Genomic DNA, 27305 nt, shown 5'->3' on the forward strand with positions numbered 1-27305 from the left:
ATGTCCAAGAAGGCACCCGGTGGGCGGGGCAAAGGGGAGCGGCCTGCTGCCATGTCAGCCTTGCAAGTAGCCAACGAGGAGCTCAGAGCCAAACTCACGGAAATCCAGATTGAACTGCAGCAGGAGAAGTGCAAGGTTTGTGTCTAACGTTGCTTATTATGCTGTAATGATGACATACAATTAATATCTATGCAAGTGATTGAATCGCATTACCCAACACGGTTTATTGCGCACCCGGGTGTTGATTTTAAACCTTCACCTCGATCAGACCCGCTTCTCAAAACAAAAGACATACCCTCTCTGTTTCCAAGTAAGCAGTAGCACAACCCTGGATACAAATTACAGCTGGAGACATGACGTGTAAGACACCGGGCGCATCCATTTGTGTCCTACATGAAGACTATTGTTCATTCAGGCCTGACAGCAGGAGAGACGGCTCCGGTGTCCCCACTTACTGTCAGTCTAAGGAAACCCAACACAATAGATGCATTGATGCTGGATGCCAGCAGCCATATGACGACACTTCTGTAAGACATTGGCTGTCAATGTAATAGAAAAAGAGATGTTTTTTTTTACATGTGCTCAAATCTGTTTTTATTACAGTAAAACTAGTAACCGTGTTTTTTTAGCGTGTTGATTTCCATTTGTATCACCATAGCTTTACTACAAAAGTTAGTTAAGTTATGGTTAATATATTGAGACATTGGTTTACTACAAATATAATAAAAAACTGGTTACTATTGTTAATTTGCACGTTTCTAATCCTATTTCACTTGCTTGTATAAGATGTCTTGTTTTAGCGGCTTGCGGTCTTAAATTCATTTTACACGCAGTTGTGTTTGTCTTGAGTCTGTGATGATTTTTGGAGACGTCAGTCACTTACAGGCAGGGTATGGCTGAAGATGTGCTACTTGCTCTCTGACAAATGTCTCCAAATTTTGTCTATAAACGCTTTGTTTTTGGAAAATGATCAGGAATTAATTTTCTCTCTTTCTCTCTTTCTCTCTTTCTCTCTTTCTCATTGAATTACATTAAGTTTGTATAATCAGAATAGCTATTTTGCAAACAAGTAATTGCAACACATTTTTCTTTTGGACATAATTGGCCTCTTGGAGTGTTTTATCAAGGATGAGAATTTTAAAATAAAACACTTTCATTAACCCAGGATGTGCACGGGCAGAAAACATGATTCCAGGTAATTACTCTTCACCTTTGAAGTAAAGATTGAATGTCTTAGAAAATGGCAACATAGGTCTGGACTACCGTCTGGACAATGGGACAGCCGTAGCTACGACTCATTTTATGTTTAAGAAACAATTCAGGCGATAAAATGGCATGCTTTAAATGTATCATATAGATCATCTTTCACACTAGTTATCCATGGTTAAACTATAGTAAACGTTTTGTTTTAACACATTTACCATTGTCAAAAGTAGTTTTCAAAGCTAAACTGTCAGATATTATGTCATCATGCCTCATTGTATTATCTATTATTCATCATTCAGGAACAGTCATTACAATGATTGTTCGTCGTTTCTTTGTTCTTTATTAATGGTGCCATTAACATTAACATTGAAACTGAGGCTGTTGTGATTAATTGGAGTATTAAAGATTTCGCACTTGGTTGCTTTAAAACATTCAGATCATGACACTGACATACATTAACGTCTTCGTTGATATTTAAGTATACAGTATAGAAAAGCACAGAGCCTTCATGTTTGTTTCAGCGGCCGGCGATCAATGTGTTCCTGTGTTCTTTCTTGCAGAACCTCGCTGTCATTTATTCTGACAATGTGAGATGCGCATTGATCCTAGCGAGACAATACACATACACACGACGGGCGGACACTAAAACACACACACGCCGGACAGCCTCGTGTGAGAGAGTCGCATAACATCAGACAGGTTTAGTTTTAAAGAGTACATAACTTGGTAATTTTAAGGTCCTACTTTGGTTTATGGAACACAAGTTTATGTACATAGAAGGTGTACAAAACACTTTTATTTTGTAATAATAGGCTTACCTTACTTCTTGACTGACTCTCAAATGATTCGTTCTGTGATTCATCTGTCTAATCCCCTCCTTTCCGCTAGCCAACTCTGATCTGATTGGTCGGATGGTCTAGTCGGCTGTGATTGGTCTACCGCGAATGAGGCTCACGAGCTACAGTGTTTGGGGGAGGAAAGTGACGTTTTCATGGGCAGTCCTAGCAAAATGTGGGCGGGGACCATATTTAGTTACGTAAATCTGCGGCGGTTCGCAAATCCGACAATTGACGATTCGTTTGCGTGATTCAGAGTCGAGTCCCTTTTTTCCGAGCCAATTGTTATTCCTTCCCCTTCGATTTTACAACTTGGCAGACTGCTTACCTTCAAACACGGCAACAGTACTCTTTAAATGATCAGAGTCATCAATCATCATCAATCTACATCACATTTTGAACTTTACATATCACGCAAACACACTGTCGCATAAGTATCACATTAATATTAGCTATAATATTGTATTAAAAGTTAGCGGCTCTCATTTATAAAACAGCATTGTAGAGTATTATAAAGTGTTTACAGTTGATTTACACAAAAATGAATTCGGTTTTTGATAAATGAAAGACCTGAAATAAAGTTTAGGTTTGGGAAACAAAACATCAAAAGTCTCGATTCTGCCTAGTTTTGATGGACCATTGGGATGATTTGCTTGTACAGATCTGGCAACCCTCATGTCTATAACCTAACATTTTATTTTGTAAATTAAATAAAATGAGACATTTTTTGTTTGTGCTTAAAATGCTCTCCCCACTGTTTTATGCTAGTCAATGTTTGCAATCGTGAACAATCTTATAATATCTGTAATGTCAGTGATATTGAGTGTCATATCAGCAGTATTGAATCATTGGGGTGATGTGTTGGACTATAGCCGCTATCAAATCAGATAAAGAGTTCATACTCCCAGTGAGATTCACACCCCTTCTGTCAATCCTCATACAACCTCTACCAATTGAGGAACCCCTTGAGATCATCAAGACATAGATGTAATGGGCTTAGCTTAACCATTAACCCTTGACCGGCTGTCAGTCAACAGCTCGCCTGACAGTGAAACTGCTTCGACAGAATGTGTATAGTTCATCTACTCTGATTTAACAGTGTTTCTCAATGCTAATAGACCCATAAAACCATGTAAAGTCAATTCACATGACTGATCAACTCAACTAGTCAATGTCGAAGCCATAAAACCTAAGCTTGTGAAATCGCAGCGCCCACATAGCTTTTAGTAATATAAATATGTCCTTACTTATGTTCTTTTCCATAAAATGTTTTTCATCTATTTAAACAGGTTTTCTTCCATTTATATAAAAGGGAATTTCAATCATATTTTCAGATCATCCACCCTCAAATCTAAATGTCAAGATGTCTGGGAGAAAAACTGAGGCCTGATAGAGACTTATAGAAGAGACTTATAAAGAACAATTTATTTGGATTTACCAAATGTGTTTATTCGTCTTCAGTGATTGGGATTTCTTGGCCATCCGCACTGTTGACTCTGTGGATTCTAAACCTTGTCTCCACATATTCTTCAGATGTATTTAAATGATAAACTCCCTCTGGATTCACGGTAGACTCATGTCTTCTGTTATTTTGCTCCATTCTGAAAACAGACGGAGCTGAGCATCTGACCCAGTTTTGATTCAGCTTGATGTTGTGTCAGCCCTCTTTTTCATGTCAGTTTTACTCTATTCATCTTTCCGCCAACAACAAGTTAGATCGAATTCAGCAGACCTACATGTTATACTAGGATTTATATGGTATTTTCATGTGCGCGTACTGTATTTTTACAAGAATGGTAAAGGCTTTTGGAGATTTGACATTCCTAATTCTAAATATACAGCCGCTGATCAAATTAAAGAGACTTATTCTTGTAATCAGCATTTCTAGATGTATTGTGGAAATTCCAGTTCAGTGTCTGTTGAATTTCAATAAAATCAAACCTCAGGAGTGACAAAGTCATCCAACAGCAACGTGAAAGACAGACAGCATGTCAAGACACATGTAAACTGCGATAAAAATCCAGGTTGTTACATACATTTTTTTCAACTTTGCCTACATACATGTAGAAATAGGACGTTGTTGTCTAAAAGTGAATATGAACTTGTTTTCGTTCCAGTATTTCAGGTCTGAAGAAAGTCAGAGCATCATTTTTTATTTGGACCTGTTACTGCAGTTTTCATTTTCTGCAAATAAATGCAAATAGAAACCGTATTTTTAGTTAAAATAAGTATAAATATAGTCATCCCTCCATTTCAATATGGAATCTCTCGGTTACATTTACAGTGTAGTAGGTGTGTTGTTCCTCGTCGCTAATCTGTGGCAGCATCTGTTAGGTTGTGTTTGAGGATGGATTGACGTGTCATAATATGACCCTCTGTGTTTTGTTCTAGGGCCATGTCCTGACACACTGATGCTCTATTTTAAGGCCGCTCTGAATGTGTTGTGCCCTTGACTGAATTATAGACTGGATTTCACACCGCTGTTGTGCAGTGTCAGTTGCATAAACATCTCTTTCATTCGCAGAGCATTATGGGCCAATCTAGGTCACACCGTAAATAACAGGTGTTCTTATGCATGAACTAGAGTAAATGTAAAGCCTTAGCACATATTTAACTGTGCTGGCTTTCCTGTAGCTCAGTGGTTCGAGCACTGTGCTAATAACGCAGGAGTCATGGGTTCGATCCAAGGAATTGCACAGAATCAAATGTATAGTATAATACAATGTAAATTCTCTGTAATGCACAGCCTCGGGTAAACTTATGAAATATGTTTAGTTTAGATATTTACACTACTTAGAAATGCATTTTACCAACCAGCTTCCAGATGCTTTATAATATGACAGTATTGAAAGAGTTTTGATCGATTCTGGGCTTTTATCGGTTTCTTTTCTTAATTATTCATCCCAACCAATATGCAATTTTGGTTTTCTGATGCAAGAAATGAATATGTTGGAAAACTAGTAGATTTAATTATTTATATCAAATTTAATATGTTTAAAGAGACTTAGAAATAAAAAAAATCTTGATTATTTACCCTCGAGTTCTTCCAAATCTTTATAAATTACTTTGTTCTGATGAACACATGAAAAATGTCTTGTAACCAGACAGTTCATTGCCACCTTTGACCATCATAGGTTTTACAACGATAGTCAAAAATGCCCCTGAACTGTTTGCTTTCCTACATTCTTCCAAATATCTTCTTTTGAGTTCAACAGAACAAAGAAATTTACAAAGCAATTCTTCCTACTAAGGTGATCAATGGTGGCCATGATCTTTTGGTTACACGCTGTCTTCCAAATTTCTTTTATACAGATTTGAAACAACTTGAGGGTGAGTAAATAAAGACGGAATTTTAAGCCTTTAAGCATAAATCCTAAGATCACGTTTTCTAACGTGACTGATTCTCAATTGTCACTGATGTTGTACATTTAGAAATGGTTATATCTCCTGTCAGGTCAGTAAGCTGGAGAGAGAAAAGTCTCAGGAGGTCCGTCACGAGCAACACAAGTCCACGGTGGTGGTGACAGAGTTAAAGGCCAAACTGCACGAGGAGAAACTTCGAGAGCTGCACAGCGTCCGGGACTCGCTCCTACGCCAGCATGAATCCGAACTGGTGCGAGTCATTAAGATCAAAGATGGAGAGATCCAAAGGCTCCAGGCACTCGTGTCTGCCCTCAGAGACGGATCCACTGATAAGGTAACAAAAAGTTCACATTACATCCCGGGAGATGCATTTACATGGAAGTTGTGCATCACTGTACTGACATCTGGATGGTTTTCTCGATTTGCAGGTGAAGTCTGCGCTGGTGGCGGATGCACGAGAGGAGGCCAGGCGGACTTTCGAGGGGGAACGCCTGCGACTCCTGCAGGAAATCAACGAGCTGAAGGGGGTGAAGAGGCAAATGGAGGAAGCCTTAACCATGGCCGTGCAAGCGGATAAGATCAAAGCCGCCGAGATCCGCAGCGTCTACCACCTCCATCAAGAGGAGATCAACCGCATCAAGAGGGAATGCGAGAGGGAGATTCGCAGACTGGTGCGTTGAGCTGTTTTGATGCATGTAATGTGTGACTCTATATAACATAATCTGCCTGAATACATACTGGACCGGAGTAAATATCCAGTCTTGATTATGTATACGCTTTAACCGTAGACTCAGTAAATGGGGTGGCAGCCAGTAATTAAAGCTCTGAGCGGCTTACACAAAGCATGCAGGCGGAACTCAACTCCCTTAACCCAAGGTGACTCTGTCCGTGAAATCAATGTGCTGAATGAAAATCTTTTGTAAACTGGTGAGGCTTCGCACAATGGAAAACAGCACATGTGTTGCCACGATTACAGATCCGTCAGAGACTGGAATCAGTCCTTTTATTCCCCAATTTGATTTATAGCGAAGTAGCTTAAAGTTTTTAAACTTTGGTGAAGAATTACTAAATTCCGATCAAAAGCAGTTCACATGCAGTTTTCCTTTTACTTTCAATTGATGTTCAATTGACATCATATTGTGTGCACATTTACATAGGGCTGCACAAGCCAGTCTTCGGAAGTCATGCGACACGGCGGCCATATTTGCAACGCCTCCGGACAGCTATTTACGTAATAGCAAGCATATTTTTAAAATCACTGGCAAAAATCTGAAATAAATATCGTATTTTTGATTAATAATTAACCCTGACCATAACCCCGTACCATAACTTTGGTTTGCTAAGTTTATATTGAGTGTTGCTTTTCTTTCCATTCATATCAATGGCGGTGGCGCATCTTGTAAATATCATCGTCTTTGACAGTATATTGAAGTTATGAAAATATTGCACATTTGCGAGAAATTTAGATTTTAAAAGTTGTCTACAGTCAAAGTTTTAGGTCGATGCGTAAAGTAGAGAGGCTTCCACGTCAATGTTAATGCCTGTGTGAAACATTGACGATCGTAAAGAATGTGACACATGATTGTTGTTTGTATAATGTTCCGTTTTAAATGCATTTTATTACAGTTTTAATAGATTTTTACTGTATAAAGTATTTACATCGTATTTGCCATTATTAAGCAAGATATATTTCACATTTTGTGCAATGTGCAGCCTTACATTTAATGTAAACTTTCCTTTTAGATCTTCCAGAAAAGCTTCCTCATCACTGAATTCAGGTTCTATATTTAGCTGAAAGTGTGAAGATCACAAAACCGCAGTGTGTGTTTCTGTGTGCGCTGCTTTGGGTGTTTTCTTCTCTTATACAGCTTCTCTGCCATTTACTGGAGTATGAAAATATCAGAGCAATGAGTGCCCACTTGTATTGATCCCCACCTCCAGTGGCAGAGAATCTACATTTACAATATCACTTGACATCTTCAGTATAAGTCAAAAACTGTGGAAAAGGGGGTCAGTGTGGAGCTTTCAGTATGTCGATTTCTAATCACGGAGATTTGGAATGAGAGAGGAAAAGCTGTTTCTCTTCCTGTCTTCTTGCTAATCTTATGTTATGCTAAAACCTTGTTAAAAGTCCATTGAGTAAAAGTTACTGGTGTGTTTTATGTGGATTGAGATGGCAGATGTCTGCGTGTTCAGGCCTGTGATGTTGTTGTATGCTGAATATGTATTGATCTTGTTGACTATTTATTATATCAGGGAGGTAGACTTGGGAATGATAATCTCATAATCACATTTAGAGAGCCGTGTGGAAGGGCATGCAAGGTAAACACAGTTTGTGAGAGTGTGCGCGCTGATCTGACTCTATCTCTGCCCTTTGTGGACGGGACAGAGCACTCAACCAAAACAAGACGCTGCTGGAGGCCTGTTCATCATTTTAGATTTATAACCAGCTGTCTCATAATAGTATGCTATGAAGATGACCTTGAGAATGATTTTAAAAAATTTAAATAATTTACTTAAGTTAAACTAAAGTACATACTTTACTTGGAGGGGATAGGATACCCGAAAATCTCAATTCTGTCATCATTATTATGTTGTTATTGATTGATGTACAGTTCAGTGGTCAATGCAGCATCTATGTATGAACTCAAAAAAATATATATTTATAGATTTGTAATTTAAGCACAGCTGTTCATCATTAGATGGGCCTATATAAAAAGAAACTAGGGCCTGCAACCCACCTTACCCTACTTCTAACTCTTAAATGAGACCCTGGGGTGAACTGAAGACCACCTGCCCGCCCACGCCAGGGCACTATTCTAGAATCAAGACTTAACACACTAAACTAGACCACAGTCCAACTCAGACCGCAGCACCAGAGTTAGAAAACAAACAATCTAATGGTGAACACCAGATCAACTGACAAATCTCAAATATTAAAATAAACATTGGATTTGTTTTTAACAATATTTTTACGTCAGGAGTAATACATCGCGTTATCGATTTTATTCATTTCTTGTGTCTTTACATCTCTGACATTATCTCAATTTACAGTAGCAATAAATAAAAAAGACAAATATTTTAATCACATAGCTAATATCTAACAGAAGTATTTGCGATTTGGAATATAGACACAAACGTTCACTATTAGAAATGTTTTTAGATGTCAAGTGAAAAATCTTAAATATCGATTCGTTATTTGTAGTAGTATTTTATTTTAGGGGTTATTCTCCCTTGTCATTTAATAATCTTTTTATATCTTACTAGTATCTTGCATATTATTTCCGTCAATGAAAGATAACTATTTAAAGCGCATAACCAAAATCTACTTGATATAAAATTTAACACACCCTTCCGTCGCTTGCATAAAAGCAGTAAAAGCGACACTTAAAGCACTCGTAATTTTGTTATGGCGTAAAATCACTTTTGATGTATTGAACTTTTTCGTTTTAGTGTTTCTCACCCAGGGGCGCACTACTTACATACATTGTTCATATGTGCAGTACTGGATGTGACAAAAAACAATATAAGATATCGGATGTTACACTATTTACTGAGTCGTGTGGGTTGGTAAGTTCAGACAGAGAAAAGTTTTGAAAGCGATGACACTTTTCATCAGTTTATGAATGGCTTATACTGTAGTCGTGTCTGCATATTAAAGACTGGGTGAATAGTGTTGAGTCCCTGGATGTAACAGGATTAATATAAGAGACAGAGACACATAAAAGAAGCTCGGTTGTTTGAGGGGTTAAGATGGCAATACGAGACGAGTTCACATGCACTCAGTGGACGGCGGATTACTTCTCCACACCGCCTTTCCACAGAAATCAGCTGTGTGTGTTGCGGTTTGCATCAGACTGTTGTATTGTTCTTAAAAAGGACTTCAAAACTATAATTTAACCCATTCTCCTACACAATGCATAAATATATGCATTTATAAATATAATGTATTTTACAGTTTCTAACTGCATTGTCATTTAACATAAGACTGTGGACACTATAAGGAGGCACAAACTGCTTTAACGTTATGCGTACCCATGCTGAGCAAAGTCTTTGGTTGACTTGAAATTCAAAGCACGGTTGGAGAGGACGCTGTCAGGTCTTGCCGAGTTCACCCTCATTGTTAAGCACTGCAGCAGCAGGAGTTTTCTGTGTGGGGTCCATTTCTCATGTCCAGTCCTGAAGCCCTGCGGTCTCGCCTCTAGCCAGAGTCTTAGATGCCCACCACTGAGATTTCTGTTTAGCTTCAGTTTAAATTAATTTATCATGCGCAGGAATCACAGAGGCAACAGATGCGTGTGTAACAGCATACATCATAACCAGTGTGTTCAGGAAGGTCACGAAACATGACATTTAAAATGCAAACATGCTGTATAATGGGTTTCTATGCTGACTAAGTGACTTTCTTTGGCCGCCCTGTGTGAGCGCAGATAAAGTATTATAATCAAACAGAATATGGGGTTTTCCTCCCAAATGTATCTTTTTATAGAACAGAGATGCAAATAGACAGGCCGAGGTTTGCATGGAGATGCTGATCACCGTGGTAACGACTACAATGGGCGTGTCACTGTGAGCGAATGAGTCACCCGATGGAAAAGAGAGCGAGAGATGTTCTTTCATTCACTTAAACCCATTTTTCTTCGGTAGGTCAAAAATAACACGCATGCTAGCAATCTCCAATGCAGAGATTTGGACTAAAGTGGTGGCAGTATATCGCCACATGTGTTTATGTTGTAATTTCAGTTGACCGATATGGGCCATTGTCTGTTAGTTGTGTGTTACGGTTAACATTTGGCTTGTGTTATAACCCCCATAATAGGTTATTTCATGGCAGAATGCCATTGTGACTACTTGACGCATGCATTGTGACAACATTGACTGCTATTGGGGCTTGTTGTCAGAAAAGTCTATGTGGGTAAGTTACTTTTTGCCTGTGCTAGAATGATGGAAATTTAGTAAAAGTCGACATTCAAAAAATAACCCTATCCTGAGAAAGTGTGACAATTACAGTCCAACATGTCTGAATTAGCATTTTCATAAATTCATATTTACATAAACGGTAGATGTCATGAGAGGTGTTAATCTGATTCAGTGTTTGGATGAGTTTGATGGTTCTCTGGGTCTCTGCGCTCCATACTGCACATAAAGTGTGATGTATAGCCGGGCTGCATGAGGTCGTCGTGTTGATAATGAGTTGTAAGAGCTGTTATTTGAGAAAGGTCAGTCGAATGATTTTCCCATTGTGGAATGTGAGGAAGGTTTTGAAATCTCAGATATCTGATAACTATTGTACACGCCAGTGTGTGTGTGAGAGAGAGATTGAGAGCATGTCCTGGAGGAAGATGATGGCAGAAAGAGGAAGGCTAGAAAATATAGGGAAGCATGCATATGTCAACAGAGCTTTAAGTCATTATGTGATTAGTTCACCCAAAAATAAATATTCTTCTTGTCATTTCAAACCTGTGTGACTTTCTTCTGCAAAACACGAAAGAAAATACTTTGAAGAATGTTGGGAAGCGATCAATGGCGGTATCCATTGACTTCTATTCTATGGACACAAAATCAATGCAAGTGAATGGGTGCCAGTTAACAACATTCTTCAAAATTTCTTCTTTTGTGTTCTGCAAAAGAAAGAAAGTTATGCAGGTTTGAATCGACAACAGGGTGAGTTAATAATGACAGAATTCTTATTTTTGTGTGAACTGTTTCTTGAATGTTTTACATTTACTCTTTGGTTTGTTTTTTCTTAATGTAAGTCTTATGGGTAGTGCAGATGTTAATATTTTACAAATGAGGTCTTTCATCAAAACATATGACAAATGCCAGACATGATGTCATCATGGTTTAATGGTGTGTGTTTTTGATGGTGTTAAGGACAGATTGCTGTTGATATCATTTTAAGAAAGGGGTGTGGCTCATCACAGTCCACCACCCAAGTTGTCATGGTGACTGCTGCATCGGTGCTGTGAGACAATGTCGGTGCTTGCGTGTGTTCGTGTACCATTTACCTGGATGGCGAAAGCAGTCCAGTGATGTATTTGAGTGCCGTGTGTTTATAACCTGCCACGTGGACATTCAGTATTGCAAACTGCCATATATAGTAATATGTGTAAGTCATTTGTACAATAGTGACTCAAAACCTTTAGAGATAATAAACGTAATTTCCCCTTTTCTTCTTTTACGTGAATTACATTGTTACAAAAAGGTTTGTTGTAACTTCTACAGAAACGTGTGTCATAGTTCAACTCAAGATGATAGGTCCGTTCTTGCTATAGATTCATTTTCTGTTGTTAAAACGATCGGGATGCTTACTTTCTGCATCCCAACTGTTGTGCAGCCTAGTGTTTGATCCCGCTGATGTCATGCTGTTTTGTCATGCCGTTTTCACCGTGTCCTACATTAGCTGTATGTATGATCATGTGTATATACATGTATGCATGACTGTTGTGTTCTGTCCTGTAGATGGATGAGATTAAAGTAAAGGAGCGTGCCGTCTGTGGGCTGGAGAGAGAGCTGAGCGCTCAGGCGGGCTACACGTGGAGACTACAGCAGCAGAAACAGGCTGTAGACACACAGCTGGCCCTCCTGCGAGACTCCAGCCCCAGACGAGAGGGCCCTTATTCACCCGCTACAGGAGACGCAGCAGACGCCATAGCTAACCCTGTAAGAACCTCTCCTTCATTCAGAAACCCATCAGCTTTCCGAACCTCAGGTTTGCTTAAAGGAGCTGTATGTAATAATTTGACTGTATTCAATCAAAACAATACCTTAATATGTTCGCAGACATTTAGGAAACACGCTAAGTTCATAAATCGGTTTGTCCAAAAAACAATGCTATAGCCTGTTATTCCACCCTGACATGTGCGTTCTGTGCAGGAACGTCTGTTTTTGTTTTGGTCCGTGTGACCCCGCCGACTTTCGATCTATCCACTAGTGTATTTTGACAGCTCGGTTACCAGTTGGCGACAATCACATCTTATTGCGCCAACTAACAATCTGGGTCTGAGCAGATTCCACCCTTTCCGATACTATTACGTTACAAAATGAGAAAGAATTACTAAATTATTGAACAACTTCCGAGGAGTAATATACAATTTTATTACGGTTATTTAAATGAGACAGCAATATGGCCTCCGGAGGACGCGACCTCTGAAACGAGCTGCTTATTGAGTTATATTTGCAAACAACAAAACCGCTGCAAACGTATAAATGCTAAGATAAACTTACAGTGTAAGAGTTGATGCTTTCCATTTAACTCCTGTAAGTGTCTGGGAACTCCTTTGAACATCGAGTCTGAGGAGGAGGGATGGGCGGGGAAAAACCCTTGCCAATATTGTTAATGTGGACTGCGCTACCAACCTCTAGGTGTCAATATTACATACTGCTCCTTTAACTGCTCTGGAATCAGTTTTCCTCAACCCATGTGTGTTATTTACAGTATAAAACACGACTGTTGGGTTCTGGAGCAATGTAGTTTTACATTTATGGGCTGAATGTATTTAGGGAATTCTTAAGTAGATGGATTTTTGATACATTTGGGTTGGAGGAAGACATCAAATGTCCAGTTTGTGATGGCAGCTTTAGACACATTAAGCTTTGCTTGCATTTTCACAATGGGGAGCATGACACTGTCATCTGTTTCTACATCACACACACATTTATAAACATTTTATAATAAGTAATATATAATTTAACATATTTGAGCAAAAAATTGTCAATATATCAGTGCATGCACACATTTGGGGGCGAGTTTCTGTTGTGTTGGCGTTTGGCTTTGCACTTTCTATTCACATTAGCTTTTTCTGCTAAAAGGCTGTCCCACATGCTCTTAAATATATGTCATTGAATTTGAATGATACTATCATCTTCATCAAAAACTGCTGCGATGTGAATAAGGGCCTAAAAAGTCTGAAATAATCATATGAAAATCGTATTTTAGGAAAGAATTTGGAAATATTTTTGTTCAGATTTTTTCTAGCAATACATCTTGCTCATCCATTTGCTGTATAATAGACTTGTATGACAGGTGTTGTATATCATTGATGACATTGAGACGAACAGAATTGCAAAATGAATATAAGGTAATATCATAACTTTTTAAAGTCGGAAACAGCCGCATTAGGCATCTCAAACATACTAGTTCTGTTTGGACCCCGAGCACAGAAATGACTCACTGCACCTTTAAAAAAGTATAAATTCTCTCTTGTCCTGCATCATCTCGTCTTGTATGCTAGAGGTGAGAATGAAAGTGAAGTTTCTTTAAAATCACCTTGTCACGGCAGTTAGGAGTCCGATAGATGCTCATGTCATACACGAACACAAATAATGTGTATTCACACCTTTGGTGTAGCCTCACATCTTTATATATCATATGATCATATCTGAGACTGCTTCTCCACACCCGCAGAATGTCTTTGGCTTCTCTGTGTTGTGTTAGAACAGCCACAGCTGTGTCGGGCTTCTGCTTTTATTTTCTCAGCGGGAGAGACGTCCAGTTTGATGTTTGATCATTGACCTTTAAGCTCTTTGTCAGATGTGGTCACACCAGAGCACCCCGCCTCTCTTTCCTCAGTTTCTACGGTTACCTACTGCAACAGCATCTCTTAAATACGGCTTGTTTATCTGTGTTGACTGGAGACTTGATCTCACAACATCAAATGACTTGTAAATAAACATTCATGTTGAATGAAATGAAATACTGTGTGAAAGGCTTTGTGATCAATAATTCTGTGCATACAAAACAAACATTGCATACAAAACACAAGCATTTCACCCAGGTAAAGCATAATATAACATTCTGTTTGAAACAAAACTGAGTATTTGATGAAAGATTTGCGGCCATTGGCTTTGGCAAGTGATAATGTCTTTACTTAGGTTTTTGGGGTTTCATCTGAACTAGAATAGCTAGTCAAGTTTGGCGGAGTAATAACGCTAAAGTATGACAACATAACAGCATTTGTTTCTCTTTGTGTTTTGCTTATATGTGACCCTGGACAACAAAACCAGACTAATAGTCAATTTCTCAAAATTGAGGTGTATACTTCACCTAAAAGCTGAATCAATATGCTTTCCATTGATGTATGGTTTGCTAGGATAGGACAATATTTGGCCGAGATGCAACTATTGAAAACTCTACAATCTAAGGGAATCTAAATCTAAATATTGTTGTCCAAATGAAGTACTTAGCATAGCATATTTCTCGCAAAAATAAAGTTCCGATATATTAATGTTAGGAAATTGTCTTTATGGAACTTGATACCTACTTAATAACAAAATGATTTTTGTCGTAAAAGAAAAATCGATAGTTTAGAATCAAACATTGTAATTTTGGCTTTAACAAAAATGCTCCCATGCTACTTGCGACTGGTTTTGTCATCCTGGGATCACATATTAAAGTTGCAACCCATAACTTATTTGGTAAAAATTAGCAAGTTATTGAGCAGGTAGATTATGGGTCTCCTTACTCTACCCTGATTTGTAATAGATTTTTTGGAAACGTTTGACGTCATTGACATGTTATAGATAATTAAAGCCTACGTAAAGTTACCTGTGATTTTGCTTCAGAAAGAGATGGATGGAGACAAAAGTTATGGTTTTCAGTTTAATATACTTTGGTTGTGTGATTCATTTAAAGGGAAATATGTGCTTGAACAGAATTACACGTCAGTCTGTAGTTGTTTTTATTCCAGTTACCTGCAGTTGGTTTGTTCCAGGTGCAGCAGTTGGATGAGAAAGACGCTCGAAGGTTCCAGCTAAAAATCGCAGAACTGAGCGCCATCATCCGCAAACTAGAGGACCGAAACACTCTGCTGTCAGAAGAACGCAATGAACTGGTGAGTATGTTCAACTGTTCAACTCTTCTTTACTGATGTTCAGTGAATGAATTTTTGTTTATAGTTTTTTAAGACGTATCTTGAGTTTGAAGCTCATTCTTTACCACATACAGTTCTGTGTTTAGTCTCATAAGAATTGCTGTTTGCATTACGTATACTGTCATATAATAACGTAGTGCTTTCTGAGTGTTATTTGATAGTGGAAATGTTCAGTAATGTCAGTTCTCGAGACTCTAATAGTGATGAATGTCTGCAGTATTTTCTTCTCTCGGCTCAGACGGGCTTTAAGATGACACAGAGACAGATTTAAACATGACAGCTGAATCCTACAGGAAACGGACCTCTATACAGCATCACTACCAATTTATCGCTCACTAGTGTCCTCCAACATGGTGCAATATTTCTATTTTGTTTTAAAAAGCGGGATAAAAACATTCTCTGTTGGTTTATATTATATTTCCAAGTTGATTATACACTTGAATAGATTGTATTTGCAATGTGGTAATGATTCTGTGTGTCAAATAACGCCAAATTTGACTCGCTTTTAGTTGAATTTATCTTTTATCAGAATTGCAGATACAATAGACCCAGCTTAAACTTAAGGGCTGTTCACATTTAAATGGTGACTATAACATTTATAACATAATAGTTAATAATGTTATACAAATCTTTCTCAATTCAGGAGAATAGTTGGGTTCCCACCATAACTGTAACGATAACGATAAAGATACAGAGAACAATATCATTGGGATCACTTTCTGAAAGATTTGTGTTCCAGCTGATGAACGATAAAACATACTGTCAGACAGTTTCTGGGGAATGACATTACTATTGGTGATCGCACTCATTCTCACTCCGCACCTCATCATTTTAGTGAATGGGAACACTGCAGCGCGCAGGCTTAAATAAATATAACGTGTCGACGTAAATATAGTTATAATTATAGTCACAGTTATTGTTATAGTTATCGTTATAATTCAACAGCCCTTAACTCTGTATGTTTGTATAGATGTTATAAAAGAAAACATAAATAAACGTTATGACCCTTTTCTCAAGTCAAGTCAAGTCAGCTTTATTTATATGGCGCTTTTTAAAATGTTCATTGTTACAAAACAGCTGTACAATAAAACATTGACTATAAGTAAAACATATAAGGTTATGCAAGTCAAAACACAGGTCAAATATCAGACGGACTATAAATTCCTACAGTCAGTGTTAATTAAATAAAACTGCACACCCTTTTCAACCCAAAACTCCATTGGAGGAGACAAAAAACACCTCGGAGGGAAAACAGGCCTAACCAGGGGATTCCAGTTCCCCTCTGGCAAAAACTGCAGCCTCCACACAAGCTCGACAGCTGGGCAAAATAAATAAAAATGGGTTTAAGATTATCATTAATAATCTAATAGCGGCTAACATTTTGTAGAGTCGCCACGTCCTTTGTCCAGCTCCATCATCACAGCATTTGTCAGGTCTTGGTATGGATTGCGTCCTGCCCGCTCCGGTAACCTTGGAAGAATATGACAAGACCGGCTGAGAGTAGAGTACTGTTCTGCACTCTTTGATGCAACAAATGCATCAGTTGTTATTGGAAGTGTTCATGGTTCCGGTTGATCGAACTAGTGCAGCCTAAACCTTCGGAATATATATATTATGATAGTGTAGTGTTTGCAAGATTAAAAAGATGCGTCTTTAGTCGAGATTTAAACTGACAGAGTGTGTCTGCCTCCCGGACAGTGTGGGAAGTCTGTCCCAAAGTTTAGGCGCTAGGTAGGAAAATAATCTTCCGCCTGCATTTCATTTTGAAATTCGAGGTATTACCAACTGACCACGTAGTGCAGGTGAAGGACTGTAATACAAGAGAGGTTCACTCAAGTAGTGAGGAGCTGAACCATGCAGGGCTTTATATGGAATAATTTTGTGCCCTAAACTTAAGAAGGGTCTGGTACACACCCGCAAAGAATAGAGTATATTATTTCAGATAACATGTTAATTATTTGGCTATAGTTAGCAAGAATAAAGTATGTCTTGCCAGTATTATTTTGGGTTACCAGTAGAAGAATCATTACTTGGCTCAACTTAAATGCAACAAAGTTACACGACCCATTCAACAAATATTGTTCACTTAAAAAAATGATATACAATCAAATTCAACAAATTGTTTAATGAATACAATTATAATTATAAAATGAAATGTTAATATGAATGAATATGGATATACATTTAATAAAATATAAATACTAATTAGCCACTAGCCAGACCGGACGTTCACTTCAGGCGCATGCATCCGATGAAAACGTCTATACTTAAAGCATGTTTCGAAAGTGCCACATTGTCAATCAGTATATGAATTATGTATTTAAAAATGTGTTTAAACCTCAAAATTACAAGCTTTCTCACCCCAGTACTCTCATGACAATCTGTTTCTGTGTGTGTTTATCTAGTTAAAGCGCCTGCGAGAAGCTGAGAGTCAGTATAAACCCGTACTGGACAAGAACAGACGACTGAGCCGAAAGAATGAGGAACTGGCGCACGCTCTGAGACGCATGGAAAACAAACTGCAGTTCATCACTCAGGAGAACATTGAAATGGTAATAAACTCACTAAACTTGCAGTATCTATATTTGGATAGTTGACTTCGAATAATTCATCTGTTATTTTCAACCGCGCTTTTACCTTATTTGTAATCTAAACATATTAAAACACACTATTCACGTTCTCATTATCCTGAAATATAGCAAGGATTGTTTGAACTAAATTCTAATGTTGAAAATAAGTTAATGGACATATTTTTGGTAAATTGCCAAGGTTGTGCAGTATTGCTTGCATACAGTAAATGCACCTGTGACCTGCTTTTGAACAAAGTAAACTGCAAAATCATTGCAGTAAATAAATGAATGGTTCTGGCTGGTAAAAAAATATATTCCTCCATGGTTAATTTATCTACAACAACTGTTTAAATCTCATTAGACATAATTTACCATTTCCAGATCATTTTGCTTTTGATACAGTTTCTATACATATGAAGCATCTGTCTGTTTAATTCTACCGTGTAAGCTATATGGGCAATTCTAGCGTTATGGACGAGACATTTTGCTCTATGGACGTGACATAAAAATGCTCAGAGAATGTATAATTAATATATCGAACTATCTGTTTATATGTTACTAAACCCTTGTTGATAGAGTCTTAACAGCAGAATTTTTTATAATAAATAAACAAGAATTAGGGATGTGACAAAAAAATGAAATTGCCCATATAATTTTTTTTTGACAAGGCAGTATGAGTGTTTTGATATCTGTGTAACAGGGTCTTGTTTATGTCAAAACATTTGTTGGTCGTGCTCGCGTCCACATAATCTGATTCTGATCAGCAGACAGGAGTCAACCGTCGACAGTCTGCATTCAGTCCCTTGACGTGAGATGTTAGTCGATCTTTGCGTCTTTATTTCACAGAGAGAAAAGGTCGGAACGATCCGCAGGCCCAGTTCTCTGAACGATCTGGATCAGAGTCAAGAGGAGAGAGAGATTGAGTTCCTCAGACTACAAGTCCTGGAACAACAGAACATCATCGACGATCTCTCCAAGGTAATCGCTTGACAGACGCTATAACGTGTCTTCTGGACATCCACAGATGGGTCTGACAACAGTAGATGTGCAAATGGTGTTCTGCTGTTCTGAGATCAGGGTTTTTGTATTTTCTCCAGGCGCTGGAAACAGCTGGATACGTGAAAACTGTGATTGTGAGTAATTTTACCTTCCAGGAATATTCACACCGTAAAATGTGAGAGTAAGAGATGAACACAGTCCAGATGAAAATGTATCTTTATGACATTAACAATGGCTGTTATAGAGTTGTTTCAGTATTTGCTGAAGACACAGAAGTCTGTATAGATTTTATTTCATATTTTTGATCTATATTTGTTGTGTTTCAGGAGAGAGACATGCTGTTGAGGTACAGAAGACAGGACAGTCTGCGCAGGAAGAAACCGTTCAGAACCTGCCGGGTCTGTCAACATCAGCGCATTCGTTGTCAAATACTTTTTTGTTTTGCAAATGTGATGTGGAAAAGATTTTTCCCCACCGTTATTATACATCAAGAGATGTTTTTATGCTTCTGATATAGTAGAGCATCTCTGTGTGTTTTAAATCAGGACAATCTGGACAGTCCTAGGCAAATTTTTGGCAAGAAAATATTTTAGGGGACATCAAAATGATAAAAAATGTTGACGCTGACTGGTAAACGTGTAAAGGGAAGAAGTAATATTTTATACTTATAGTTAGTTGTTTTTTCACAACTTTATTAATGAAGACATGAATCTTTGATCTTCATTTTTTCACAATATTTATGAAAATACACTATATGGGCAATTCCATCGTCATGAACGTGACATTTTGTGTTATGGACGTGACATAAAAATGCTCAGTGAATGTATTCGTAACGAATATATTGAACCATCTTGTTTATAATTTGACTAAACCCTTGTTAATAGTCTAAACATAGGAAAATGTCAGTCTATGAACAAGTTTTCTATATGACGAAAAAGGACAAAGTTTTTGGGAGACGACAAACTTTGTAAGATTTCTGTGAATTCAAATGAACCTGAAGCAATAATACCCAACAAAAGGAGAAGAGACGACTCTTCATAAGACATGAAATAGTTATTTTATTTTAATTTCCATGTGCCTATTTATGAGTAATATGGACCGTTATGGATGTGACAACCCTGAAAAAAATGGCACCTAAGGAAAATCATGAACTAAAAATAAAACAAATGCTTTTACTTTCTCTCTCTGTCTCTCTTTCTCATGCTCCTTCTTTGTTTCCGTCTTTATTCTCTCGCTCTCTCTGTAGCCGGTCATAGAGACATTTTTTGGCTATGATGAAGAAGGCTCTATCGACTCGGACGGGTCCTCCATTTCTTATCACACCGACCGAACGCCGTGCACACCAGACGATGACCTCGAAGAGGTTTGTGTGCGTGTGTGTCTGCTGACCTACTTTATGGACACAAACATTTAGGAAAGATTCCCGTTTTCAAGAGCCGGATTTCCATCTCTTTTCTGATGCAAACCTTCAAAATGGAAACCCGGCTAATATCTTTGTAATGCTGACAAATGGGGTGTTTGTAAGGTTTACAGCTTGTCGTCTCTCTGTATTCAGGGAATGCTGAAGGAAGAGACTTTCCGTCAGCTGACGATGGAGTATCAGGCTCTTCAGCGGGCGTACGCTCTCCTCCAGGAGCAGGTCGGAGGGACGTTTGATGCAGAGAAGGAGGTCAAGGTAAATCCAGGTCAAAAAACACAATTCCTGTGGTGAGTCACACTGGGTCATTCTTATATTCAAATCAACATCCTGGTGTTTGTTGGTGTGTTTTAGACTCGAGAGCAGCTGCAGGCCGAACTGATCCGCTATCAGACCAGAATATCAGATTTGGAGTGTGTTCTGAGTCAGCAGGGACAGGTAAAATACTACATCACCGGCTACTGAATGCATTCTGCAACTCATTTACATTTACATTTATTCATTTGGCAGACACTTTTATCCAAAGCGACTTACAAGTAGTTTTATACAGTGGCACATTACTGCTGAGCAATCAGGGGTAAGGTGCCTTGCTCAAGGGCACTTCAGTCATGACCTGTGACCTGTTGTGACCTGTTGATCACAAGACCAACTCTCTAACCACCAGGTTTTAGTTTGTGAGGTCTTTTTTTGTACCAGGTGCTTTGAGAGCGCCTGTTTGGCCTCTTGAGGAAACACAACATGGACTACAATAAAGATCTCAGAACAACAAAGCAAAGACAGATGTGTGTGTTCATGACTGATTTCCTCCATTCCTCAAATTCTGACATCAGAATGCCTGAGAGACCTTTGTGGCACTTTTATTTTGAAGAGCATATCTGTTAACAACAATCGACTAAATTCATATCGACACTTTTCAGGATATGAAGTGGATTGAGGACAAACAAGCTTTGTACAAACGCAACCAAGAGCTTGTAGAAAAGGTAATGTCGCAGACTTAATGTTGACCTTTGACCCAGAGAAGACCAATAATACTGTTACCTTTAAGTGGTTAGACATCGTATATGATTTAATGTGCCTTTCATTCTAAAACAGAGACATTTGAATCATTTTGTTGTAAGCTTCATGGCACAGAAGCCTGAATGACATGCATGACACACCAAGGATGGTTTGGACATGATATTACTTTAGTTTTTAAAAGCGACATTTTAATGCATGTTTTTGTTTACAGCTCAAAAATATGGAGACAGAGGAGACGCGGTTGAAAAATGAAATTCAGGATGCAAAAGACCAAAACGAACTCCTGGAGTTCAGAATTCTTGAACTTGAAGTGAGTTTTAATATCATTTCAGTGCCAATAAATCAAACACGGATTTAGATCCGCAAAGAAATTTCAAGGATAAATCACTTTTGACAGAGCAATTTCGGTCCAGGACTAGAGTTAATCTCCATTCTGAAAGACTTGCCCTCATGTTGTGAATTACTACTTTCTGGCTTTATAAAAATGTAATGCTTGTTTACAGTTTCTTTATCGTGTGTAAGAATCGCCTTGTTTTCATTTACAGGAAAGAGAGAGGAGATCTCCAGCCATAAACTTCCAGAATATTCATTTTACCGATGGCATGAGTCCCTTACAGATCTACTGTGAGACAGAGGGAGTCTCTGTGAGTTGTGACAACATGCTCCATTCAGAATACACCATTTTTAAATTCGATGGGATTTTACTTCAGCTGTTCTTTGCATGGTCGTGAAGTCCATATCAGACAGGAAAGGATTTATTCTGGTCAGGTTTTTATTGAGTTTTTAGTGGACCTGACGGACTAACGCTGATTCAGCACCGATTTAGTCCACTTCTGTCTGGAGTCGGACAGTAAAAGTCTCTCTCACGTTACAGGACATCGTGATCTCGGAGCTGATGAAGAAACTTGATATTCTGGGGGATAACGCCGTAAGTGTATGTTGATTTCATATGTAAATGTGCGTGTTTATTCATGCCTGAGTGTGTTTGCTGTTCGTGCGTGTCTGCATCACTAATGTGGCTGTTTTCATTGGATGACACACAGAATCTGACCAATGAGGAGCAGGTGGTGGTTATTCATGCCAGAACGGTACTGACCTTAGCAGAAAAGGTATGGGGTGTTTTTTTTTATTCTTTTCAAGTTCATTTTGTGATGTTTTATGAGTGTTTGATGAAGTGTTGTGTGTTCAGTGGTTAGAGCAAATTGAGGTCACCAAGTCAGCATTACAGCAGAAAATGTTGGACATTGAAAGCGAAAAGGTAAATTTAGATCAGTGTGCATGGCTCTTGTTAGTGTGGCGTACCGTTGGATGAGAGTGATAATATTCTGTGGATTTTTACCGTAGGACCTCTTTTGCAAACAGAGGGGATATTTAGACGAGGAATTAGACTACAGAAAACAGTCTCTGGATCAGGCGCATAAGGTACAAATGTCACAAAAAAAACTGTTTTTATGTTTCTTCATTTAAATGTCGGACGGTTTGCATAAGCATCAGATTTTAAGGCCTTATATAAAACAGTAAAAATGTAATCATTGAAAATGTGATTGTATTGAATATAAAATAGCATGATTTTATTGTATTTGTTCTTTGGAACTGATGTGGTCAAATATTATTAAAGGAATAGTTCACCCCGAAAATGCTCTCATTATTTGTCCATTCAAACCTGTATGTCTTTCTTTCTTCTGCAGAAGATATTTTGGTCCCCATTGACTTTGCATTGGTTTTGTGTCCATACAATAGAAGTAAATGGGGACCAACAATTGTTGGTTACCAACATTTTACAAAAAATTTTGTGTTTTACAGAAGAAAGAAAATGACAGGTTGAGTAAATGATGACAGAATATTTATTTTGAAGGTGAACTATTCCCTTTAATATCAAGTTTAGGATTAACCTAATCAAATAATTATTTAAATACAAAATGGTCAACGTCTTAAGTAACAGATCTGCATCTATATCACATTCTTTTAAATTGTAGAAAAGTGTTATTGATTTTATTACAAATTAAAACACGCCTTTCGTTTTTGTTTTTTGGGACTGATATCATTGAATACTGAAATGTAATGGGTAGATACACAATTGAACGTTTTACCTTTTCGGATAAATAATAAAATACAAATTGCTTCAAATGACACGGATCTGCAACTTTGAAAAATATTAATTAAATTATATTAATTAACAACGCAACACTTTCCCAGAGGACACTGGGATTCCTTTTATTCTCAAGCACTGCAGACATCCAATGATCTCTCAAGAAGTGCATTTCTGTTGTCTTGTGCCCCCTGGTGGTCAATGTTTGTCACGACTGGCCCACACCCCTCTCTTTTATTCTCTCAGCGTATTCTTGAGTTGGAGGCGATGCTGTTTGACACTTTGCAGCGAGAGGAGGCGGGCGGGAAGATGTCCGAGCTGCTCAGCGAGCTGGACCGTGGTTCGCTGAGGGAAGCTGTCGATCAGTGGAAGAGGCAGGTCCTCAGTGAATTACGAGAGAGAGACTCGCAGATACTCAGAGAAAGGATGGAGCTGCTGCAACATGCTCAAGCGGTACCTGACTCTGTATATACACTGAATTATAGATCTAATTTCTGTAATACTTTTGGACCGTTTGTATTGTTTATGAGTAAACAAATGAGTCTCTTTGTTTTCCTGTGAAAATTTTTAACCATCTCTGGCATGCATTTATGTCACTCTTCCCTCTTTATTAAACCCTTCCTTTAGGACATCAGCGATTTTTAATGCAATGGGTAAATTCACCCTACATGTTATAGACAAGAACGGTTGTTTTTCACTCCAAGTATTACAATTTGATGCATATCTTGTCTGTTTATGCTCCAGCGAGTTTTTTTAGCTAGAAACCAAAACCCTGTAAACCCTCTAGCATCAACACCCTGGCAACCGCATAGCAACTTACTAAACACCATCCAGAACTCCTCAGCAACCTCCTGGAAACAGATAGCACCAGCATCACAGGGGCTTTGGCATGGGTCAACAGTGACATGTAACCTGCCGCTGAACTGTTTGTCTCGTTCACAGAGGATTAAAGAGCTGGAGGAGTGGATAGAAACACAGAAACGACAGATTAAAGAATTGGAAGAGAAGGTAAAAGCACAGAACATGTTTCTGTTATTTGAATTCCGATTGACCTCTTCACCTATTATATCTAAACAAATATTCGTTCTCTTCTCTGTGTTCCATCGTCTTGTTTTTTTGTTCCCATGTTCAGTTTTTATTTTTATTTTTGTTCTTTTCTTTAGCTTTCATTCTTTGGTCGTAGCTCTTTCAACAAGCAGGAAGTGATGTCACGGGGCTCTGTGGATCGCGGTAATGCATGACAACTTCAAGTTCATATTATAGGCTTAAGCTAAGTCCAAGTTAAGTATACTTTATGTAGCAAGTATTAGTACTTGTATATTTGGAAGTGTACTCTTATATTTTTTGGGCCTAGTTGGCACCTAAGAAAGTGCACTTTTGTGTATTTCGAGTTGTAAACTCAGAGTGCACAACTACGATGCAACGAAGACGTTCAAGAAGTATATTTCAAAGAAGTACATCAAAAGTATACATAGCAGTATACTCTCTTATTTTTTGTTTAAAACAAGTATTGCGCAAGTTTATGTGAATTTTGTATTGATTTTTGATGTTGTTTTTGTGCAGATCATGGACCTCAAGTGTTCTGTCTTCTGTAGCAGAGAAGCGATCGGATTTTGTTCCATCACGGGTCCAGCGATCAAGCTTGTGCTTTTGTGAGACTTTAAACTGTTCCCGTCAGATCAACACTAGCCACCTGTTGATCTATGGCTAATGGAATATGGTGCTCTCTATCTTGTGGAATAAAACTGTTTTTATCCTTCTGAAATTTTCAACTTTGCTCTGTCAGACCTCTTGCGTAAGGAATTTAAGGACTCTTAAATGAAAACGCTCTCCTTTCCCTGCTAAGCAGGCGGTGCTGGAGGCTGCTTCCCTTTGGAAGCCTAATGGAACAAGAGATGTTACGTGGAAACCCTTCTCCCTCAACTGTTTACACGCACTGTGCTTTGGTTCCTGGTGGTACGTCTGGCATTGGCGTGGTTGCGCTAACCCTCCTGTGCATTGTGAGAAATGTGACTGAAAAGTAAATCTTGGAATTCAAATGTTTTATTTTGTATTGTAAAGAAACAGTATTTCAAAATAAATCTCTCAGAGGATTATAGGAAAGAACATGAAAAGGGATGTTTCTTGGTATCTTTCTTTTTGGTGTTCTGGGTGGAGGGGTGTAATGAATCTTATATTGTAAAAAATGCCTTTGATTTTTCCGGTGTCTCAAGCGTTAAATGTGTTTTTTGGACCATTGGTGGTCGTGCATTGTTTTGCTTTGCAAGCAACACTATAGTCTGAAGGGGGAGCTGCAGAGTTTACAATTGTGAAAATAAGGACTGAGAAATTTCAAGATTTTCTCCAAAACATTAACAAAAAAATGCCCTTGGCCCTCAATCAGACAATTTATCAAACCCCGGTTTTAATCAGCAATTATATTTGTTGTATCAGTAGCTAAAAGTAGTTTATTTTGTTAAAGAATGCATCCACTGGTTAAATAAATTCAGGTCAGGTATAGAGAGAATGTGAACTGAAATGAAGGACTGAAGATAGTTTCCTTCCTCTAGCTGATCAGTTTTTCTCATTCAATCACATCTGCAGCGAATGTCACAGCTTTACAAAGGGAAATGAAAAGTGGATGTATTTTATGATTACAACCTTTTTAAGTTCCTGCTTGACACCTTTCCTGCAAAATACGCAGCTAAACTTATTTGTAGATATTTGGAAGCATAATTTAATATGGAAATAAGAACCTAAATAAATTTTCCCTCCATACCCTACTAAAATGTTTTCGAATGTTATTATCTTTAAATTACACACGTGTCAGCTGCAATGGAGTGCAAATATCCCTCTGGACATGTCTGAATATAAACGAGTTGTGTATTTTAAATAGTTGGATGTTAGATGAACTCTAAACCCCGTGTCTTCAGGCTTTTCTAACACCACTGCCTGTATGACGCATTCTGGTTTTAAAGAGTTTTTAACTAATTCATCCCTGGGGCATTCAGCATATGGGGCAGAATTCCTATTCCTTTGGGAAGATCTTTAGATCTCCAGATGGACTTTCCCAGATCTCCCGTGCACAGATGAGGCCAGACACATTGTAAATCTGTGTATTTGGCATCTGTCTGTTTAACATCAAAGTATCGCATTTTAATTCAAATTTACAATTTATTTTAAAGCCATGAATGAGCCAATAAAATCCTTCTGTCCTACTGAAGATGATGCATAGAGTTTAACATTTGATAGCAGGTCTGTGGTCGGTGAATTCCAAGAGGAAGCTTTGCTGAATTGGGCATCATGAAACCTCTCATGAGTCAATGACAGCCTGCATTGTGAAAAAAACTTGGCTTTGCAAGCCATTTCAACTCACTATTTTAAGTTTTGGCCAGTTTAAGTTGTTAACTTGAAATTAAGTCGATATAACTTTGCTTAGTTTGATGTGTTGAAGTCATGTAAGAAAGCTGAAACGACGTTTATTTGTACATGCTATGTGTGTCCTAAATTATTCTTCATATTTCAAGGATTGAATAGTTTCAACAAGCATAAACAACAGTTTAAAGCATTTCTTACCTTATGTTAGTTAAAGATTGTCTTTGAAAAGATGAAATCTAAGAGGACTTAATGTTGAACTTAATAACGTTCATCTTACATGTCTGCTGCTCATTTACTAACACGTGGTTGTGTATTTAACGAAGGACTTCTGTTGTCACATTGTATTGATTCACTCTGATTGGATTCTTTGCAAAACAATCGATGTGTTTTTTTCTCAAGGGAGTGATCGTGTCTTTCCTAATCCAGTGACTGGATGAGTTTCAGCACCACGCCTCTCTGGACAGCTCCAATAACAGCGCGTGCTGAACTGACGACTCCAGACGTGAAACCAACGAGGATCAACGGTGTCCCCGGAATACACTCGGATTTCCTCATTTCCCTGCTTACTAATTTCACATT

General features: G+C 38.2%; 1 protein-coding gene across 1 annotated transcript; it reads left to right on the forward strand.

Annotated features, from left to right (window-relative positions):
• Positions 1–25469, forward strand: jakmip3 (Janus kinase and microtubule interacting protein 3; the record flags this gene model as incomplete). The annotated part of the gene is made up of 23 exons (XM_079475692.1): positions 1–135; positions 5497–5739; positions 5834–6076; positions 11868–12068; positions 15119–15238; positions 17683–17829; positions 18694–18825; positions 18945–18980; positions 19173–19244; positions 20093–20209; positions 20402–20521; positions 20618–20701; positions 21181–21243; positions 21492–21590; positions 21826–21924; positions 22155–22214; positions 22324–22389; positions 22470–22538; positions 22625–22702; positions 23616–23822; positions 24312–24377; positions 24502–24599; positions 24933–25469. 22 exons carry the CDS (start codon positions 1–3, stop codon positions 24550–24552), a joined length of 2508 nt encoding a protein of 835 aa, XP_079331818.1. The 3' UTR covers positions 24553–24599; positions 24933–25469.
• Between the last annotated feature and the right edge of the window lie 1836 nt (positions 25470–27305).

Source organism: Barbatula barbatula (genome assembly GCF_947034865.1).
Source record: "Barbatula barbatula genome assembly, chromosome: 16".
NCBI lineage: Eukaryota > Metazoa > Chordata > Actinopteri > Cypriniformes > Nemacheilidae > Barbatula > Barbatula barbatula.